Source organism: Leptopilina heterotoma, unplaced genomic scaffold (assembly GCF_015476425.1).
Source record: "Leptopilina heterotoma isolate Lh14 unplaced genomic scaffold, ASM1547642v1 Lhet_312, whole genome shotgun sequence".
Taxonomy (NCBI): Eukaryota; Metazoa; Arthropoda; class Insecta; order Hymenoptera; family Figitidae; genus Leptopilina; species Leptopilina heterotoma.
This window is the reverse complement of record NW_025111013.1, coordinates 161,731-183,335: the sequence shown is the minus strand read 5'-3', so window position 1 is coordinate 183,335 and position 21,605 is coordinate 161,731. Positions and strand designations below refer to the sequence as shown.

The window sequence follows — 21,605 nt, the reverse complement described above, 5'->3', positions numbered from 1 at the left end:
ATTTGAAAACTGCTTTTAAAATATCTAATTTAAAAACGATTTATTTACTTTTAAAAATTTCCAATTGGAAATTAAAATTGAAAAAATGATTTTTTCTCTCGTGAAATTAAATCTCTGACGAATCGAATAAATCAGAAATTTTCAAAGAAAAAAAAAAAGTTTCTGAAAGACGATCGTTTCTAAACCTAAGCTAAAAACTCGTACGACAGTTTCACTGCGCAGCCCGTTATTATTATTTAATTATTTTTTTTCATTTTTCATTTTTTAGAGATAATCTAAAAACCATCTAACTAGACGTGATAATGCGTGGCTCTGTGTGTGGTGATTATTAATGTGTGATCAAGCCCCGTATCGTGGTGTATCACAGAACAATTGTAGTATTTTTTTTTTAAATATATATATAGATAGATATTTCTTTTTCACTTTCTCTCTCTCTCACTCTCTCTCTTTCTTTCTTTCCCTTTTTCTCTCTTTTTTTCTCTTTCTCTCTCCCTTTCGCTCTTTTTTTTCTCTCTCTCTATATATATATATGCATATGTATATATAATTAACGTAATAATATTATTCTTTTTTTTTACGTACGAATTCTTAAAAAGTAGATCAATGTTAACGAGCCGTGATGGATGAATGAATGGTAAAATGTAGCGACAATGCAAGCGCTATAGTGATGCTGCGATAGGTGACGACGGGTGGTAAATTTTTTTCTTAACGGGCGATTTTGGTGAAAATGACATATTTTTTGTCTTTTTTTTCATCTTTTTGAAAAATAAAGCAAAGGAAAAAATAGAAGAGAATGATGAAAATGGTCATTTTCATTATCACATTTCTCTTTTTTCTTTTTTTGAAAATGGAAAAAGAAGAAAAGATGTTTCTTTTTCTTCTTTGAAGCGATAGTAATTTTCAATGACGGGGAAAAGAATGCTGAAAGTTATGTGCCGAAAATGTATCTTTTCGGAGGCTGCGAATGAATTTTTTCTTTAAAATACTCTGAAATTTGTCGGCAAAATTTTTGTTCTATTTGGCGAAAAATTGGTTTCTTTCGTTTTCAATTTAAATTGTATTATTCCAATTTAAATTCAACTATTTCAATTTTTTCAATCTTAATTTAATTTTTTCACTTTAAAATCAATTTTTTCAACTTTAATTAAATTTAAATTCAACTATTTCAATTTAAATTCAATTATACTAATTTGAATTCATTTTTTTCAGTATCAATTCAATTATTTCAATTTAAATTCAATTTTTTCACTTTAAATTCAATTTTTCACTTTAAATTCAATTTTTTTAATTTGAATTAAATTTAAATTAAATTATTTAAATTATTTCAACTTGAATTAAATTTAAATTCAATTATTTTAATTAAATTTTTACATTGTCAAGTTCATTTGAATTTAAATTAATTTTTTTCGAAATTAATTTAAATTTCTACTAATTTTTTTTTAAATTGAATTTAAATTTTTTTCTTTTAATTTTTATTCATTTATTTCAACTTGAATTCATTTAAGTCAATTTTAATATATTTAATTTCTATTTAAAGTAATTTTTTCCCAAATTAATTTCAATTTCAATTAATTTTTTACCAAATTAATTTAAATTTAAGTTATAATTTTTTTAATTTGAATTCATTTTTTTTAATATCGAATTTAATTTGAAATTTTAATGTATTTTTTTTTAATTCCCATTGATTGATTTAATTTTAAATTCAGTTATATGATAGTTTTAAAAATTTAACCGACAAAAATTCAGAGTTATTGCTAAACTAAAAATAAAATATACATAATATTATAACAAAACTAAAAGTTATTATTTGAAGAAAAATTTCTCTATCGAATTCTTCAAATATCCCGTAGATAAAATCGTAAAATATTCCTCGCAATTTCTTTTTCAGAAAAAAAAATCTCAATTGCTACAAGCAAAAAGAAATATCGATTTTTTAATATTAAAATATTTTAATCAATTCAAAATATTCAAATATTTTAATGAACTCAAAATATTCAGATATTTTAATGAACTCAAAATATTAAAATATTTTAATGAATTCAAAATATTCAAATATTTTAATGAATTCAAAATATTTAAATATTTCCATGAAATTTCAAATATTCCAATATTTCAATGAATTCGAAAAATTATTCCAATATTAAAAAATCAAATGAAGTAAAAATTCTTGCAGCATCCGAAATTTCCACAACTTTTCTTTGTTTTTCTTTTCTTTAAGGGTGGGGGGGTGGAGAAAGCGAAGAAAATAAAAATATGGAGCGTGCGAAAAAAATCCGAAAGTGTGTTTAAAAAAAATAATGAGTGATTGAGTAAATAAAAAGAGTGGGAGGAGATGGAGAAAAAGAAGAACTTGGAACTCAAAGAATTTCGGTCTCAATGTTACCAAAACCCTTTGAGAAAACTTACAGAGAAAAAAAGAGTTTCGCTTAAAGAGTTTCGGTTCAATGTTTAGGAAACGCTTTGAGAAAAAAAGCTACAGTTTCGGTCCAATGTGACGAAACCCATTGAGAAAGAAGTTACAACTTTGCACAAAAAATTTCGGCCCAATGTTTGCGAAACTCTTTGAGAAAAAAGCTGGTTTCTTTCAAAGAATTTTTGCCCAATGTGACGAAACTTTTTCGAGATAAAAAGCTACAACTTCGTTCAAAGAGACGAAAATGAAAATATGGAAAAAAGTTACTTTCGGTCCAATGAGACGAAACTCTTTGAGAGAAAAAAAGAAAAAAGAGAGAGAAAAAAAGGGGAAAGGAGTAAAAAAAAAGAGAAAAAAGCAGAGAGAGAAAGAAGAAGAAGAAGAAAGTCGACTCGAAAGACTCGATGGTAGAAGAGAGGCAAATAGACGCAAGGAAGATGAGGTTATTAAATCGTTAGGTGAATCAATGAATCATGCCGGCGATTGCGTTGTGACGCGCTCGTTTCGCCTCCTCTTCGCTGATCCTCTGCTCGATGAGATATTGAGCAGTGCCGATAGCATTTGGGAAACCCGTGATAGTCACTATACGGTTCCTGGTACCAGGCGCAAACATGCCCTTCTTCGAGATTTGAATGTTGGCGCCACTTAGGTGCTGAATCTCAATGAGGGCACGACCACCGGGTCCCAGAATAGCTCCCACTATAACCTCTGCAATTTCTATATCTACTTTCTTGGTCTCCTTGCTGTTGACGTCTACCTGATTAGGACTCTTACTTACGAGTGATAATTGATTGGTGCCGAGGCCAAATGAATTGTTGTTGAGATGAATTGCACTGGCCGCTGCTGCCGCGGCAGCCGTGTTGTTCTGACGGAATGGATCGAACGGCTCAAATCTATCGAGAGCATTGCGTGGCGTTGGCGATGTTGAGCCAATTGCCGGTACAGTGCCAATTGGTCCGAATACACCGCCATTGTTGTTTGAACCATTGACTGTTGTTGAACTGTCCATTGGCGTGCCGAGATAATTTATGCCCGATGGCATTCCAATTCCCATTCCGAGGATATTGTATTTGGCGAGTGTTGCGAATGCTGCTATGATCTCGGTCACGGCCGGCTCAGTGAAGCCGGTCGCTCGCAAGTTCAATTTCAAATGTTCCAACAGCTGCGTTGTTACTGGCGCGGTTCCCGTTGTCATTGCCGTGCCCAAATTCAAATTCAGACTTAGACCCGCGCCATTCAGGAGGCTCACTGCAAAAAAATCATCATTCAGTTATTATCATTTCAACATCATCGTCTCTTCTCTCCAACTACTAACTCAACTTTTTTTACTCTTTCTTTCTTTATTTTTTAAAATCTGCAGGGTTGCCACAAAAATTAAATTTTCTTTTTCCCTGACTTTTCCCTGATTTAGGGCTAATTCCACAAACCTCAATTAAAAGTTAATCAATGAGTAAAGTCAGTTTAACGGCTCATGATTGGTTGATTGAGGATTTGATCATTGATTAACTTTTAATCGGTATTGGTGAAACTGTCCCTTAGAAACAAAATTTCGACTTTTTTTTCTACAGAATAGTTTGATTCACTCTAAAAATTATAATTTGTAAATAAATGTAATAGAATTTGTTATTTAGTATGTAATATACTAAAAAAAAGATTCTATTACATTTATTTACGAACTTCTTCCTCTTCTTCTTCTTTCCAATTAAATTTATCAATAACTTTTTAAATAATTGACTTCTGATGAAGTCAAATTAATTTTTAATAAGAAAATTCTTCGAGAATTCGATTATTTAAATACAAAAATAAATAATTTATTAAATAATTAAATATTTCTTAAAATTGAATTTTTATGTAGAATTATGTAGTATAAAAAATAATTTAAATTCTACGATAAGTTTTGTTATTTATGAAAATAATTGAATTCTTGAAACGAAATTCATTGAATTTTTTTTAAGAACTAAATGCCTATGAAGAATTTTGTTTCTGAAAATAATTGAATTCCGGAGAAAAATTTTAGAATTTTGTGGGAAATTTTTTTAAATAATTAAATTTTTCAGAATTTTTTAAAACTTTTTAAAAATAATTCAATTTTTTCGAAAAATTCCATTAGAAAAATTAAAATAATTGAAATCTGACAAAGAATTTTATTAAAATAATTGAATTCCTGTAAAAAATTTATTTTTTGAAAATAATTAAATTTTTGGGATCGATTTTTATTAAAATTTCTTAAATAATTGAATTCCTTGGAAGAATTTTATTTTTACGAAAATAATTAAATTCTATGATAAATTTTATAATTTTTCAAATTTATAAAGCATTTTATCAAAATTTTTTAAAATAATTGAATTACGGAGAAAAATTTTATTATTTATGATAAAATAATTGATTTCTTGCGAAGAATTTTATTCAAATACTTTTAAATAACTGAATTCCCATAAAAAATGTGTTATTTGTGAAAATAATTAAATTCTTAAGTCAAGAAGAATTTGTATTAAAAATAATTGAATTGTATCGAAAATTTTTTTTTAAATTACAATTTTATTAATTAAATCTTGTAAAGAATATTGTCAAAAATTTTTTAAATTATAGAATCTTTTAAAGAATTTTAATTAAATTTTTCGAAATAATTGAATTTCTTGGAACTATAATGGAATTCTTTTGAAAAATTTTATTAAAATAGTGTATATTAAAACTTTAAAAGTAATTAAAATTTGATAAAATCTCTTTAAAATAATTAAAATAAGTTGGAATTTCTTCAAGAAATATGGCATTTTGTTGCAATATTTAAAAGAAAAGTCGAAACAGTCGTAATTTTTGAAAATAAATCGAAAAAAGTCGATAAAGACATAAATATGATACAAGGTCCGTGCACGTGTTAAAAAATTAATGTCTCAAGTTCCAACAAAATGAGTGTTAAAGATTAGCGTAAAATTACTTTTACTTTGTTTCCGCACGCAACCAATTTTCAAAAAAAAAAAACAATACATTTTCTTCCTATCTACAGACAAAGACCAATAATAATAATTATTACACATTATACGCTTGAAAAACGTGAATATTTCCCTCTATAAAGAAAACTAGTCATTAAAAATATATCTTTAAGCAGATAAATTAATCGCTGATAAAATTCTGCAATTTGCTAAATAATTTATTCATTAATGCAAAATGTTTCCAATTTCATTATTATCTCTAGAATAATGCTAATAACGAGAATGAAAAAAATAAAATTCAATTGAATACAATTTAGAGTTTAATATTTAACAAAATTTCATCACTTTATATTTTAGGAGAATTTATCGATATTTCCCTCTTCACTTTTTTGCTTTTGTTAATTTATAAAAAAAATACTAAATAGGAAAAGGAAAAAAAATAAAGGAGAAAAAATGGAGAAAGAGAAAAAGTAGGAAAAGAAAAAAAATACAGAAAGAGAAAAATTAGAAAAAGGAAAAAAATACAGAAAGGGAAAAAATAGAGAAAGAGAAAAATAAGAAAAGCAAAAAAATACAGAAAGGGACAAAATAAAGAAAGAGAAAAAATAGGAAAGGGGAAAAAAATAAGGAAAGGATATAATATAAAGAAAGAGGAAAATTAGAGGAGGAGAAAAAATACAAAAAGAGAAAAAAAAATAGAGAAAAAATAGAAAAAAGGAAAAAATAGAGAAAGAAAAAAAGGGAAAGAAAGGAAATTATTATTAGATTGTAGAACAATAAATAAAAACTAGGAATTGTACACAATTTCAAAACAAAAATGAAATTTATCTCATGCATTAAAAAAAATCCCAAACAAATGCAAAAATCAACATTATTGAAATAAAAAAAAAATATATTCCTCCTCTCTACATTATATATATACGTACAAATATGACATTCAGTTAATTGGACGCGATTTGTCATATGTATTTGGATTGGAAATAATTTTTATATTTGAAAAAAATAAAGAGAAGAGAGAAAAATAATACAAACCTGTGTTTAAACCAGCAGTTGATGTATACGTCGGTGTGCTCGTGGGGGCTTGAGCGTATGGACTTCCGGTTGGATTATAATTGGCTACAGGACCACTGACGTCCGCGTAACTCACATTGAGACACGTTCCACTTTGTGGATCGTCAGCAACTTTTGCCAGGATCATCAGTAAAGCGTTGCGATTATTTTCCTTTTCCCCAATAACGGTGATGCATCGTTCCTGCAAGGACAAATCTTTTGCCTTTTGACTAATCTGAACGTACGATCCCGATTCTTCTTTTATTTGTTTTATATAATTGCCGGCCTTTCCAATGATCATTCCGGCGGTGCTGTTTGGTACCAGAATTTTCACCTGGAAATAAAAAAAAATTAAAGATTAGAATTAATTTCTGTATTTTTTTTCCTTCCGTATTTTTTCTTTTCTTTTTTTTCCATTTCTCTTTATTTTCCTCTATTTTCTTCCCTTTCTCTATTTTTTCCCCTTTCTGTATTTTTATCCTTTTGTCTATTTTTTCTCTTTCTGTATTTTTTCTAATCTATTTTTTCCCTTTCTCCATTTTTTCTCTTTCTGGATTTTTTTTCTCCTTCTTTATTTTTTCCCTTATCTAATTTTCTCTTTCCCTATTTTCTTATCTTTCTGTATTTTTTCTTCTTTCTCTATTTTTTTCTATTTCTTTATTTTTTTTCCTTTTTCTATCTTTTCTCTCTCTGAATTTTTTTCTCCTTCTTTATTTTTCGCAAAAAATTTGTCAACTACTTGAAAATTCTAAAAAATTGATTAAATAAAAATCTGGAGTAAAAATAAATTCTGCAATTTTCAGTTAAATAGAAATGAAAATTGGTCGTAAATTTCGAAACTGAAAAAAGATTTTCAGGTAAAATATTCTTTGAACAATAATTGTTCTTGTATTTTATTTTCAACTTGTTTTTGCAATTGCTTCCGACTTGTTATACACAAAGTCAGCGATCAAGTTTTATAATGACGATTAATTATCATGCAAATCGCAATTGTTGACGCTTCATTTTCTCGAATGGCGAGTATTTAAATTTTTCTTTCATCATTTTATCTCTGCAATAAAACTCAAGTCGAAGGTGGTGCTTTGTTGTGTTTAATTTTCATGAACAATCGAAGATTATTTTTCGCAATAAAGAAATAAATCAAGGTAAAAAGAAAAATAAAGTAAAGGAGAAAAAGAATAAAGAAAAGAAGAAAAATAGGGGAAAGAGGGAAAATTAAGGGAGAAAAAATACAGAAAGATAGGAAAATAGGGAAAGAGGAAAAATTAGAAAAAGGGAAAATTAGAGGAGAAAAAAATACAGAAGGAGAAAAAATAGGAAAAGCAAAAAAATACAAAAGAAAAAATACAGGACAAAAAATAAAAATAGGGAAAAAATAGTAAAAGGGAAGAAATACACAAGGAAAAAAATAGGAAAAGAGAAAAAATACAGAAAGGGACAAAATAGAGAAAGAGAAAAAATAGGAAAAGGGAAAAAAATAAGGAAAGGGAAAAAAAATAAAGAAAGAGAAAAATAGTAAAACGGAAAAAATAGAAGAAAAACAGAGAAAAAAAAATAAAGAAAAAAAAAACATATAAAAGAAAAAAAATCGAGAAAAGAAGAAAAACACAGAACCGAACCAAAAAGATGATTGCGAATTAAATTGTAAAAATAAGTGATTCACACATGAAATGGATTCAATTTTTTTTTGTTTGTTGAAAGGATGCAAATGTCCTTTTTGCCTCAATTAAGAGAGTTCGAAGGTCAACGTGATGTATTTTTGAATTGTTCACATTTCTGATCATTAGCCATACAAGCCTATTCTAACTGGGTCATTGCTAACAAGCAAAAGTCTCATACTCTGACTTCATTGCTCCCACTGGACGCATTTAATTTTCCCTTCAATATATATACATGCATACATACATAATCTTTGCTCATGAATCGCACATGATTGTCGCCTCACATATTATTACAAATTACGCTACATATTCGAGCATTCTGATTTCTCAATTTTTCTCCACTTAATAGAAATAGAAAAAAAAATGTTTACGCACGAAAAAAAATATTAATTCTCATCTAGAATTTTACTTGATAAATTTTTTTTAATTAAAACAAATTTTCTCAATTTTAGTTATTAATTTATCAACGACTAAAATTATTATCATTTTTTATTTCTATATTTTTTCTCATTCCTTATTTTCTACGGTTTCTCTATTTTCCCCCTTTTCCTATTTTTTCTCTTCCTATATTTTTCTTTTTCTGGATTTTTACTCTTTCTGTATTTTTTCTCTTTTCCTATTTTTTCTTTTTCAATATTTTTTCCCTTTTTCTATTTTTCTTTTCTCTATTATTCCCTTTCTGTACTTTTTTCTCTTTCTGTATTTTTTCTCCTTCACTATTTTTTCCCTTTTCCTATTTTTTCTCTCTCTCTATTTTTTTCTTTCTCTATTTTTTCCCTTTTCCTATTTTTTTCTTCTCTATTTTTTCCCCTTTTCCTATTTTTTTCCTTTCTCTATTTTTTCCCTTTCTCTATTTTTTTTATTTTTCCTCCGTCTCTTTTTTTCCCTTTCTGTATATTTTTCCTCCTCAATTTTTTCTCTTTCTCTATTTTCCCCTTTCTATATTTTTTTCTTTTTTTCTTTTTACTCTCTTTTACTCGTTTTCCTTTCTCTTTTTCTCTTTTTGAAAAGCAATTATCCCAAAAAAAAATTTTCTAAATGACAATTCTCCTAAATAATTTGCAAATAAATTTTTCAACTACTCAAAAATTCGTTCAATAAAAATTCCGCGATAAAGTGTTTGAATAAAAATTTGATTTTCATATTAAAAATTCAACTAAAATTAAAAAAGAAAAAAATAAATTAGTGAAATTAAACAAAAGCTAAAGAAAAACGATAAAATACAAATTATGTAAATAAAAAGATAAAAATAAAAATTCGCTCAGCTAAAAATATATTTCTTTTAAAAATGTTTTAATGAAGAAACTAAATAAATATTTTTAATGAAGAATTTAAAAAAAAAGTTTACCATTCAGTTTAAAGGAAATGAATTTGAAATCACTGTATGAATTTTAAATACCATGCGAAATTCAAAAGTTAAAAATGTTTGAAGGTCCGGAAATAAAGTACCTTGAAACTAAAAGAGATTCAAATTAGATTTGCTTCTTTTTGCTCAAAGAAATATATAAAAGAAAAGTTATAAAAATCGCAAATAATTCAAAATCATTTCTGTCATTTGTAATTATCAATAATTTACATCGTTTATGTATAGAAAATAATTAGAAAAATTACCATTTCGATAATTTTTTAACAAATAATAATAACACACTAATTTTTTTTCATGATACTACTAATAGTTAATAAACTTGTTTTTTTAGTGTAAATATAAAGAAAAACAGAAAAATAATATTAATTTTTCCTAGCCAGTGTAATAATAAATAAATATTTCCTAACATTATATAAACAATAATTTAATTATACATATCATATTTTAGATATTATTTATTTATTTAATATTTCAATTTGAAAAAGAGCAAAAAAATTTCAAGGAGAAGAGAAAATTCGTTAAATAATCAGAATCAGAATTGAGTAAAAAAAATATTTATAAATAAACAATTGAATGCACTTCGAGCGATGATAAATTAATTATTTAATAAATCAAAAAGAAACTGACATTTTCACTCTGCCTTGAACGCATGCAGATTTCACACTTAACTTGTATAAATATTCAACATTTTTCCCTTTACATAACTCCTATTGCAAAGCGGAACAATTTTTATCTAAAAATTACAAAATTATTATTTATAATCGAGAGGGAAATAAATTTCCCGTAAATTCGAATAATCGAAGAGTATTAATTTAATTTTGAAAAAAATACCAATAATTCTCGCATTTTTTTAAAAATAATAATAATTCCAAAAATAAAGATAATAAAAATAATAAAAAGGAAAATAAAAATAATAGCAATAAAAATATTAAAAATAAGAATAATAATAATAAAAATATAGAAAGGGAAAAAATAAAGGGAAAAAAAGAAAAAGCGAAAAAATACAGAAAAGGACAAAATAAAGAAAGAGAAAAAATAAGAAAAGGTAAAAAATAGAGGAGAAACAAAATAGGGAAAGCGAAAAAATACAGAAAGGGATAAAGAAAGAGAAAAAATAGGAAAAGGGAAAAAAATACAGAAAGGGAAAAAGTCGAGAAGGAGAAAAAATGCAGAAAGGAAAAAAGTAGAGAAAGAGAAAAATTAAGAAAAGGAGAAAAATAGAGAAGGAGAAATAATACAGAAAGAGATAGAAATAGAGAAAGGAAAAAAAATTCAATTATATTCATAATATTTTTAATTATTTTAAAATGTTAGGAAACAAAAAAGCAAATAATAAAAATAAGAATAAAAACAATAAAAATAATAAATTTTTTTAAAATTAAAATAGAAGAAAAGTAAAATTGAATATACATAAAATATTTCTATTATTATACTATTATCATTATTATAATGCGATAATAATTGAGAGGAGATTATATTATGATAATAATAATATCGCTATATTTGCAAAATAGAGAGGAGAAAATCAGATTTTGTCAGTTGTCTGGTTTTCTAAAATTTAATTACAACTGCGATTGTATACACGGACTGAATCCTCTTGTGAAACAAAAGGCAGCATCTCATTTGTTCGAAAGATGAGAGATCCTCTCTGGTCGTCATTCATCTTAGATGATTTCGAGTGGATTATGTTTTCGCTACCGTAGTTACGTCATCATTTCGCATAACACAATTGTGTTCGTAAACAAAACAAAAACTGTCACGAAATTCCAATCGCCCTTTCGTTTTAATAAGATGAAAATTCTTTTATTTAATTAAATAATTAAATAAAAGAATTTTCCTTATAATTTATTATATTTACTTTTTTGTTTCCTACTTTTCTCTTTCTGTATTTTATTTCCTTTTCCTATTTTTTCCCTTTCTGTATTTTTTCCCCTTTTCCTATTTTTTCTCTTTCTATATTTTTTCCCTTTTCCTATTTTTTTTCTTTCTCTATTTTTTCCTTCTCTGCTTTTTTCCCTTTCTGCATTTTTTCTCCTTCTTTATTTTTTCCTGTCTCTATTTTTTCGCTTTTTGGATTTTTTCCCTTTTCCTATTTTTCCCTTTCTGGATTTTTTCCCTTTTCCTATTTTTTCCTTTTCTGAATTTCTCCCTTTATACATTTTTTCTCCTTCTCTTTTATTGCCTTTCTGTAAAAAATTTTCTCTATACTAATAAAGAAATTTATTTTTAATTCCCAATTTCAAAAATTCATTTGAAAATAAGACTTTTCAGTTCTTATTTAACAAAAAGTTTCATTTCTATTTAACAGAAATTTTCATTTATAAAGCAATAAAGATCAGTAAATTAAATATTTGTTCCAAAGTCTTTTTCCGCAGTATTGTGAACAGTTATTAAAAATAAATACGCAATGCCCTTGAGAGAAAAAAGAGAAAGAAATTATGAAGGAAATTTTCTTTTTCTTCTTTTTCAACAAAAAGAGGAAGTATTCTAGAAAAAATACCATTCTTTTTCTTTTTTAGGGGAAAAAAAAATAATACCTGCTTGTCCCTTTCAGCTGTCGCTTTACCGGAATCAAAGTCAACTGTAGTTTTTGTCGTGAGATCCGGTTTTTCGCGGATCTTTTCCATTATGAAGTCCATAACAGACATAATAGCCTCGATACTGCCAGTGATTAAACATACTCGTTCCGTGGTTCCTGAAATAATAGCAAACAATCGTTAATATTTCAAATTAATTAATTTTCTATTAATGTTAATATTAATCTTATTAACTAAAATTCGAAAATTTAAAAAACGGACAATTTGCAGGCCTCGAATCGACCTTTTCGATTTACAGAAAAGTTTTCGACTTCTTTTCCTTATTCCGATAAAAAAACTTGTACTAAAAATTCAAACTCTTTGTAAAATTCAATTATTTTCAAATTATTTCAATTATTTTTCAACTATTTTCCAAATTTTTCTTTAAGAACGATTATTTTTCAAAAATTGTAATAAAATTCGGCAAAATATAAAAATTTCAATAAAATCTGTCGAAAAATTTTTTCTACCTCAAGAATTTTTTCTGACTAAGAAATTTAATATTTTTCCGCTGCTTTGGATAAAAGCATTTTGTTGCAATAATATTTGTAAGAAAAGTCGAAATATAGTCGCATTTTTGGTGAAATAATTTGAAAAAATCGAATAATATCCGCGGTCTGAAATTATATAACGAGATTATTTGATTAAAGAATAAGTTAATTTTAATTGATAATTACGTATCACTGTTGAAAGATATTTTAATTATCCTTATGCAATCAGATAATGAAGATTATAAATGTGACAAGTGGTATTCGAGAGAAATAAAAAGAAGGGGGGGGGGGGAAAGAAGTGAGAAAAAAAAGACGAAAGAGGGAAAAAGAGAAAAATAAAAAGAAGAGGAAGAAAAAAATAAAAATGAAGGGAAAAGGAAAAAAAAGAAGACGGAAGACGGAAGAAAATAAAAAACAAGGGGGAAAAGAAGAAAAATAAAAAGAAGGAGAAAAAGGACAGAAATAAGAAGGAGGAAAAAGAGAAAAATAAAAAAAGTGGGAAAAGAACAGAAATAAAAAGAAGGAAGAAGGAAAAAAAATAAAAAGAAGGAAAAAAGAGATAAATAAAAAGGAGGAAAAAGGAAAAATAAGAAGAAAGAAATAAAGAATTACCAGGATAAAAGTCGTGAGATTTCGACATCTTGACTCTAGCCCCCGTATCCTTTTGTAATTGAGCAATAGTTTCTCCTCCTTTTCCAATGATGGCTCCAGCCGCCACCCCCGGAACCAGAACTTTGAGGTGATATGTGCCATCTCCTCCTGTAAACGAGAAAAACAATTTTAAAATTTTAAAATCAAAAATTTAATTTAATTACTTAAAAATTTATCAAAAAAACAAAAAAAATTACTTTTCTCTCCCAATAAAATATTAAATTACAAATTTTGTCAAATCATGGCATTTTTTTCAACAATTTAATTTTTTTAATCAAGAAGAAAAATAACAACATTCTTGTCGTTCGTGTTCTAAAATATCACTCCAGCTCTTGAAATAAAATGACAATATTTGTAACACTATTTTCAGCAGCAAATCATTTTTTTATTTACAAAAAACGAAAATAATTTCCAAGACACGTTCAAAGTTTATATTTTCAAATTTTCTTTTCACTTTTTGAATATTGTCATTCAGAAAAATTATTCGCAAATGGAAAATTTTGAGGAAAGAAAATTATTTCCTATCAAAACAGAAATTCATTTAAATAATAACTCTAAATTATTAAATAACGAAAATTATTACCAAAATATAACTAAATAATTATTAACTAAATATTAACTATATAATTATTAACTTAAATAATTAACGAAATATTGACTAAATAAATTATTAACTTAAGTAATTAAATAAATGTTAACTTAATAAATTAATAACTAAAAACTAAAACTATAATTAAAATTAATTAATACATTAAAAGTTGAAAATAGTATGTTTATTTATTAATTATTATCTCCTTTCCTACTTGAATAAATAAATTATTTACATATTATTTATCATGATTATTAATAATTATTATTATCTCGTTTACTACTTAAATAAATAAATTATTTACTTTTGTTTATTATTAATTATTCATTATTATAATAATAATTATGCTTCTAATTAGTAACAAAAAGCAAATATTAATAATAATTCTTATTATTATAAAAAAAATACTGCGCAAAATGGAATTTTTCAAGAAAAACAAAATAAGAAAATGAAAAAAAGATAAAAACTTATTGATTATATAATAAAAAAAATAGTAAAAGAATCTAGTTTTCAATAAATGAAACGATCTTTTGAGAGAATCAAATAATTCCACGTTTAAATTACGTCAATTACGAATTTTCTACGTACGATTAAATCTGAATTTTATTTCTATAACCTTTTCATTATTCGTGCTTGATGGTATTATGCTAATAAAACGTCAAATTAGATTCCTGTTCAATTGCAAGAAATTTTTTTTTTCAAAAGTTATTAAAAAAGAGAAAAAACAACTTTTATGCTGGCAATTTTAAAAATAAAATCACTTTTACTATTCGCAAAAAAAAAAAACATGAAATGTTATTTTCGTGAATAGCAAAAATAAGAAGAAAAATAAAAATAAAAAACAAGAAAAGGAAAAAAATTTGTTGAAAATGTAAAAATTCATCGTACAGCTCATTAAATATAATAATAATTTAATTACAACAAAAATAAAATAAAATTATAATAATATAACAACAAAAATAATTATAATGAATAATGCATTTTCCTTTTCTTCCCCGTGAATAAAAAAAATAATAACAACAACAATAATAATAGTAATAATAACATAATAACAACAACAATAATAGTAAAATAATAATAATATAATAATAATAACAATAATTGAGACATAAAATAAAATATTTGTAGAAAAATATTTATTCATAATCATTTAATTATTTCGTCCTTTAAAAAAAAAATAAAAATAAAAAAAGGGAAAGTAATAAAATAAAAATTTAAATAATTCCCTTTTCTACTCTCTGTGAATAATTTTTGAAAAGTTTCCAATAATTCATTTTTGAGTTGTTCAATTCCGAAAATTGACTAATTAGCTAATCAATAATCACTCGATGTGCATCATTAGAAAGAATTTCTACATCTCTGTTGAAATCTCTCTCTCTCTCTCAGATAGTGAGTGAAAAAAAAAGAGAGAAAGAGCTCTCCACTTACAAAACTGATAGAAACGTTTCGGAATCAATAGAAGGCGTGTTTACATATCAAATGATTGCGCAATTTGACCTGGAATGCATTTACAGTTTTGCACGTGTAAAACGAAAATGATGCTACTAATAATTATTGTCATAATATCCGCTTCCCCTATTTATCGGCAGTCACATCTTCTCTTCCCCTCTTTCTCTCCTTCTTTATTTCTTTGACTCTATTTATTGAAAAAAAGGTATTATAGTTAAAAAAAAATTAAAATTACAACAGAAAATCACGTTTTCGTCTTTCTTAAGTGTTTGTAAATTTATTTTAAACGACGAAACGCTCATTTTCTCGTCTAATTAAAAATTAAGAAACTTATTTAATGATCCTTGAAAACTAACTAACGATAATTATAATATTTATACAAATTTATAAAAAGCGTGTGAAGTATTTCCAGAACTCAAATTCTTTACTCTCTTTTTTACTTTTTTCTCTTCCGTTTTCATCTTTATTTATTTAGCTTTAAAGAAATTAATTTTTTCATGAATTTACTTTTTTATTTAATTTTTTCATAAATTTACTTCTTTATTTAATTTTTTTAACTTACTTATTTTTAATTTAAAAAAAAATATAAAAAAATAAACCCAAACAAAAATATTGTTTTTGTTTTCTTTTCGCGCTTATAAATATTATAATTTAATGCGCATGTAAAATTTATTTTGAAAAATGTTTTCTTTCGCAAAAATCATCTCTATACAATCTAAACACTTGAGAATTTCAGAAAATTATTGATTTCCCTTTCGAAATTGTTTCACTTTATTTTACAAACGCCAAGGAAAATTTACTGTTTTTACTAAGATGCAATGATGATGATGATGATGGCGAAATAACTTAGTGGCATGATATTGAATCCAAAAATAGGACAAAATTTTGCGAAATTTCTATAAAAAGCGGATATAATAAATTTTTCGAAAATTAATTTTAACCTCCTTAAAAAAACAAAAAGAAAATTTTCTCTTCAAGGAATATCAATTATCGCATAAAAATAAAAATTACAGTAATTTGTAAATAAATATGTAAATATTATCCATAAATAAATAAATATTATCTATAAATAAATCAATATTATTTATAAATAAAAAATAATAATAATACACAAATAAATTAATAAATTAATAATTAATTAATTAATTAATAAATACGAAAATAGAAAACGTAAAAAATAGTAAATGAAAAATAAAATAATAAACAATAATAAATGCAAATTAAAAAAAATATTTAATAATAAGAAAATTAGTGAATCAATAAAAATAAATAAAAAATAAACTCCTGACAAATAGAAATTCTACAGCAAAAGAGAAAATCGAGAATATAGACGAATTAAAAAAAATACCATAAAATACGAAAATATTGAATAAAACCCGAAGAAACTGAAGAGGCAAGTGCGATATGTGTTATTTTCCGTCAAAAGTCTAGACTCCGAGGTTACACAACATTAAAAATGAATAATCTCATCACTAATGGTAATAGATAACATCGCCGAGAATTCAACGCTAACAACGTAAATCTCAATACATTAATACACGTTTAAAATATTTTCTATATAATTAATATTCCTACTTCTAAAATATTCCTTTTCTTTCGTAACAGAAAAAAAATCCATTTTCCTATAATTTTCATCTCGAAATCCGTGTATATTATCGGAACGAATTATATTATCTATAAATGCCTGCTGTTATTTGTTGCAGTATGTATATTGTAAATCAAAACAAGTGAAACCGGAGATTTTTGTTAATCACGACACACGATGATAAGAAACCTGAAACGAATCAAGTCAAGTTCACTATCAGTTACATATGTGTCTATTTTGTTCCTAGTTTTATTTTTACATTTTTCCCATTTTTCAATTCATATTTCATTTTCAATTCATATTTTAAATTGTAGCTTGAAATTCTCTTTTTTTCTGCAGTTTTATTCCTTTTTATTATTCCCATAGATAAACCGATCGTGTCATTTTTTCCTTCTTCCGTAAAATAATTTCGAATTCGTAATTTTTGTATAAAGTCCGTAATTTCATTCAAAAAAGATGAAAAGTTCGTAAATTGTACGATATAATTTTGAGAATTTTAGAGAAATTACAAATAATTGCAGAAAGTCAATTATTTTTAAAAGTAATAAAATTCTTCGCAAAAATTCAATTATGTTCAAATTTTTTTTTAAATTCTCGTCAAAATTTCAATTATCTTTAGAAATATTAAAATTCTTCTCCAAAATTCAATTATTTTCAAAAAATTTTAATGAAATTCATATTAAAAAATTTCAATTATTTTCATAATTAACAATATTTATCACACGAATTCAATTATTTTTTAAAGTAATAATATTCAATTATTTTCAAAAATTTTAATAAAATCCTGATGCAAAATTTCAATTATTTTCAAAAGTAATAAAATTCTTTTTAGGAGAATTCAATTATTTTCAATAGAATTTTAATCAAATTCCTCGAAAAAATTCTTAAAAATTTTATTAAAATTTAAAATTCGTCCAAAGAATTTAATTATTTAAAAATTTGTTGATAAAATTTTTAATAGGAATTGAATTCCAAGAAACATTCGATTATTTAATAAATTATTTTTTTGCATTTTATTTGTATTTAAATAATTAAATATTTGGGTAGAATTTTCTCATAAACATTGATTTAAAAATAGATTTTAGTTAAAATCTTAGATTATAATAATCGAATTCTTTCAAAGAATTTCATTAAAATTTTAAAAATTATTAAATTTTATCGAGACATTTTTTTTCAAATTGTTTTAAAAATAATTAAATTTCTACCAAAAAATGTTTTATCAAAACTTTTTTAAAATATTTGAATTTCTGCTAAAATTCTGATATTTTAAAAAATAATTGAATTTTGTAACTAATTTTTTTTGAAAATGTTTAATTGAGTTTTTTAAATATTATTTTTAGTTTCTATTTTCTAATATTTATTTAATTAAAGAATTTACGAATAATTGAAATTTCGTAAAATTTAATATTGTAAAGAAATAAATTTGAAAATTGTCAAAGAACTTTTTCGAAAAATTATAAAAAATTAATATAGATAATCGATATAAAGAATAATTTTAGATAAAAATTCTTAAAAATAATAATTGAATTGATAATGATTTTAATTATTATAAATTATTTTTATTAATAATTATTATTAATTATTATAAAACATGAAGAAATCGATGACTTCGAGTCGAAGACTCGGAGTAGTTATCGATTTCTTCATGTTTTATAAAACTATGGAAAATTGAATTTCTAGTTTTAAGTAAAATGTTCTCTTATTTGATTCTTAACCTGAAAAAGTTTGATCGATTCCGCTATAATATATCGGGAAAGTATGAACAAATTTTGTATCTATTTTAAATATTTTAGGAATTTTAGTTATAAAAATTTTGTAAGGGGGGAATTACGGGAATTATTATAAGCACTTGACGCACGCTATACGAGAGTGAAGAGCAGAAGAGAATCTTTTTTCTCTTGAGAAAAATTTCAATGACAAATTAGCAGTTGGCAAGCAGCGCAAAAGGTGTCGTGTCGTTAAATACAAACAGCTGTTTGACAGATGGAAGCCCGTGCGTGTCGTGTACTGAGTCGTTTCGACCTTGACCCGCGACCTCGCTTTGCAACGGTGCCCAACGACTTGATACCAATGCGCCATATCCTAGAGTCCAGGTCAACCCTTTTCTCTCTCCCAGGCTTCGAATATCCCCGAGGATCCTGGGAATACGCTACTGCACCATTGCCCCCCCCTCTATTCACCTAAATATTACTCTATTCCCTCGCCCCACCATATTCCCTCTATTCACTACTCAATAAATTGTAATTGTCTCGGGAAGAAAAAAAATATTGTTTTCCGATGTCTATTTTTTTCTGACCTAATCATTTCTAACAAAAACTTTTAACAAATCTTTTTTGTAAAAATCTTTTCTCTTTTCATAAAATCTTTTTCACTAGAAAAAAAAACAGTCTTGAAAATTTTAATTACTAAAACACTTCTAGTTCTTTTTGTGTCGGTAGGTAAACACAAATTTTACCGCAAGAAATTAGATTTCTTTTTTCACCGCAAGTGTGAAATTTAAAATAATTGATCACAGCATAAATAATATTTATATTATAACATTCATGAAAATACCCCCCCCCCCCTTAGGACATTTTTATGGAAGTGACAGAATTTTTCGTTTTGACACCACCGCCATCTTTTTTTTTGCCTTCGAGAAATATTACTGTAACTTTGTCACTGCTTTGATGGAATAATTCCGTATTTTTTTCTCTGAAAAAAGGATTTTTTTTCCACTGAATCAATAATTTTTCCTTAATTTTTACGTCCCTTTTTCGATAATAAACCACAAAAGAAAATTTTCCTCTCTTTGAAAAAGATAATTTCCTATTACAAAGAAAAAAAATTTTCTACCACTCAAGAGGAAATTGAGTTCACCGACCGAGAAACGATTTTTCACTGGCCCGGAAGAAAAATTCTCTCTCTCTCTCTCTCTTTCTCTCGGGTCAGGAACGTTATAGTTCCTGACCCGAGAGAGAGAAAGAGAGAGGTTACACCAGGAAGATGAGAGGAGGATGAAATTTTTTGCAGAGTCATATGTACCAGAGACTATAGTCTCCATTATAAAGAGACGAATCCAAACGCCCACACATAGAGAAACGTCAAATTCAAAACAAACAGGTGTTAGGATGCGACGTGGCACATACACATTAATATATTCAAAAAAAGTATTCTCCAATTCCAAGAATGAAATTCTAAATATGTAGGTACAATTGAAAAGAAATTGTTTGAATTGTGTAGGTGTTTTTCTCGAGGGGGAAAAGTGAATTTAAACAAGGTTTTAATATTATGTAGGTCAAATTTTCTCCCCCCTCGCCCATCAGGCATTTCAAAAGAATAATTTTCCCCATGTGATAAATTACGATTCTCACTTTCGAATTTTTTAAAATGTTTAGAAATACTCGCTCGGATGTATTTAAATTCAAATGCACCGTTAATCAAAAACATTTTTAAAAAAAACTTCAAAAAAAAAAAAGAATCAAAGAATAGAAATAAAAAGAAAATAAACATTTTCGTATTAAATACTTTTTTCTATTTTTAAGACCTTTGTGAATAGCAAGTACTCGAGCAAGTAATAGACTTTACAGGAAAAATTTTGTTTTACATACTTAACTCCGAAAAAGAGATTATCGGGGAATAGAAAAAACACACAACAGTGAAATTGGAGCAGACACACAAGACACGAATGATCGGTGAGCTAAAAATAGTCGCGAAAAACTCACACTTGCATAAAGGGGGGAAAAAAAATCGAAAGCTCAGGTGTAGAAAAACATTGAATTAAATAGTCGGACGAGCTAGAGAGCGAATGTCATTGCTTCACTTCGAAGGCGTGTGCGAGTGACATAACACGTCAATTTCACGTCGCACTAAACTTCCTTGAAGGCCGCGATCCGCCTTCAGATTCACAATATGAACACACTCACACGCATTTAACACCAACTTTTTCGCGACCTTTTTCTTTTAAATATACGCAAATATTAAATAAAAACAGAATTCTGTATTTTTTTTTCTAATTTCCGATATCGTTTTCGCCTTCTGGTTCGGAGTTTTGCTCGAGGCTTTACACCCCTCCTTCAACCACAGTTGTGAAATACACAATTTTAGAGGTTATGTTTTGCCATTTTTTCACTTTGGGTATTTACCTGAACCATAGTGGGACCTCTTCGTCGCTCCATTCTCGACATCGCAATCTAGTGGACGCTTCCTGGAGTCCGCGATCTCTGGGGAGGGACACGTTTCCATTCCCGAGTCGGCGGCCATCTTGACGAGGTTGTTGTTTCGCGCAGACTGAAACACAAGACAGACAGACACGACGGACGTCCCTCGACGGGTCTCGGGAGCAGACGATTTGTTCCCTGGTGTGTAAACGACACAAACCGCACTTAGATAATGATGTGTTGTCCCCGCACACTATCAAAAAAAAATAATTTCACCACTATTTTTCTTGTTTTGATTATTATTTTTTTTTTCTTAAAAGAGGAAGAAAGCAAAAAAAAGAGTAAATCGTGACGTGTGTGTGTGTGTGTTGTACGTTCCTATTTAATAAATGTTATTTTGAAATAAAAATTTTTTTTTGTAGGAGGGGGGAGGGAATAATATATACTCTGGGGAACGATGGATGGTGTGTTTTTAAGGGAAATGAAAATTGATGATGAGAAGAACGTACGAACGATCGGGGGGCGACACACTCACTCGCATTAGCGGAGTGCCGCGTCTCACTGACGACTAGGTGCTCAGTGGCCAGCGAGTTGAGCTCGCCTCGCGGCGCCTTGGACAAACTTTGTGTCACTATGTCAGGTTCCTTCATTGCCCTCTCACTTGCTTGCATTACAATTTAAATACGCGCGCAGGAAAATAGGTTTCTC

General features: G+C 26.5%; 1 protein-coding gene across 4 annotated transcripts in view; it reads right to left on the bottom strand.

Annotated features, from left to right (window-relative positions):
* The window catches only part of LOC122504720 (RNA-binding protein Nova-1), a 45,337-nt gene that overhangs the window by 10,720 nt on the left and 13,012 nt on the right, over positions 1 to 21,605 (bottom strand). Inside the window, exons 1-6 of one of the 4 annotated variants that reach the window (XM_043615935.1) lie at positions 21,407 to 21,504; positions 20,883 to 21,150; positions 13,100 to 13,246; positions 11,958 to 12,115; positions 6,376 to 6,727; positions 3,192 to 3,661 (exon numbers count right to left, since the gene is read on the bottom strand). In XM_043615935.1, coding sequence (XP_043471870.1) covers positions 3,192 to 3,661; positions 6,376 to 6,727; positions 11,958 to 12,115; positions 13,100 to 13,246; positions 20,883 to 21,000 — 1,245 coding nt within the window. In that variant the 5' untranslated portion in view covers positions 21,001 to 21,150; positions 21,407 to 21,504. Of the gene's footprint in view, positions 1 to 2,440; positions 3,662 to 6,375; positions 6,728 to 11,957; positions 12,116 to 13,099; positions 13,247 to 20,882; positions 21,151 to 21,406; positions 21,510 to 21,605 lie in introns of those variants that run through there. The other 3 variants (XM_043615934.1, XM_043615933.1, XM_043615936.1) reach the window with 3 other exon arrangements.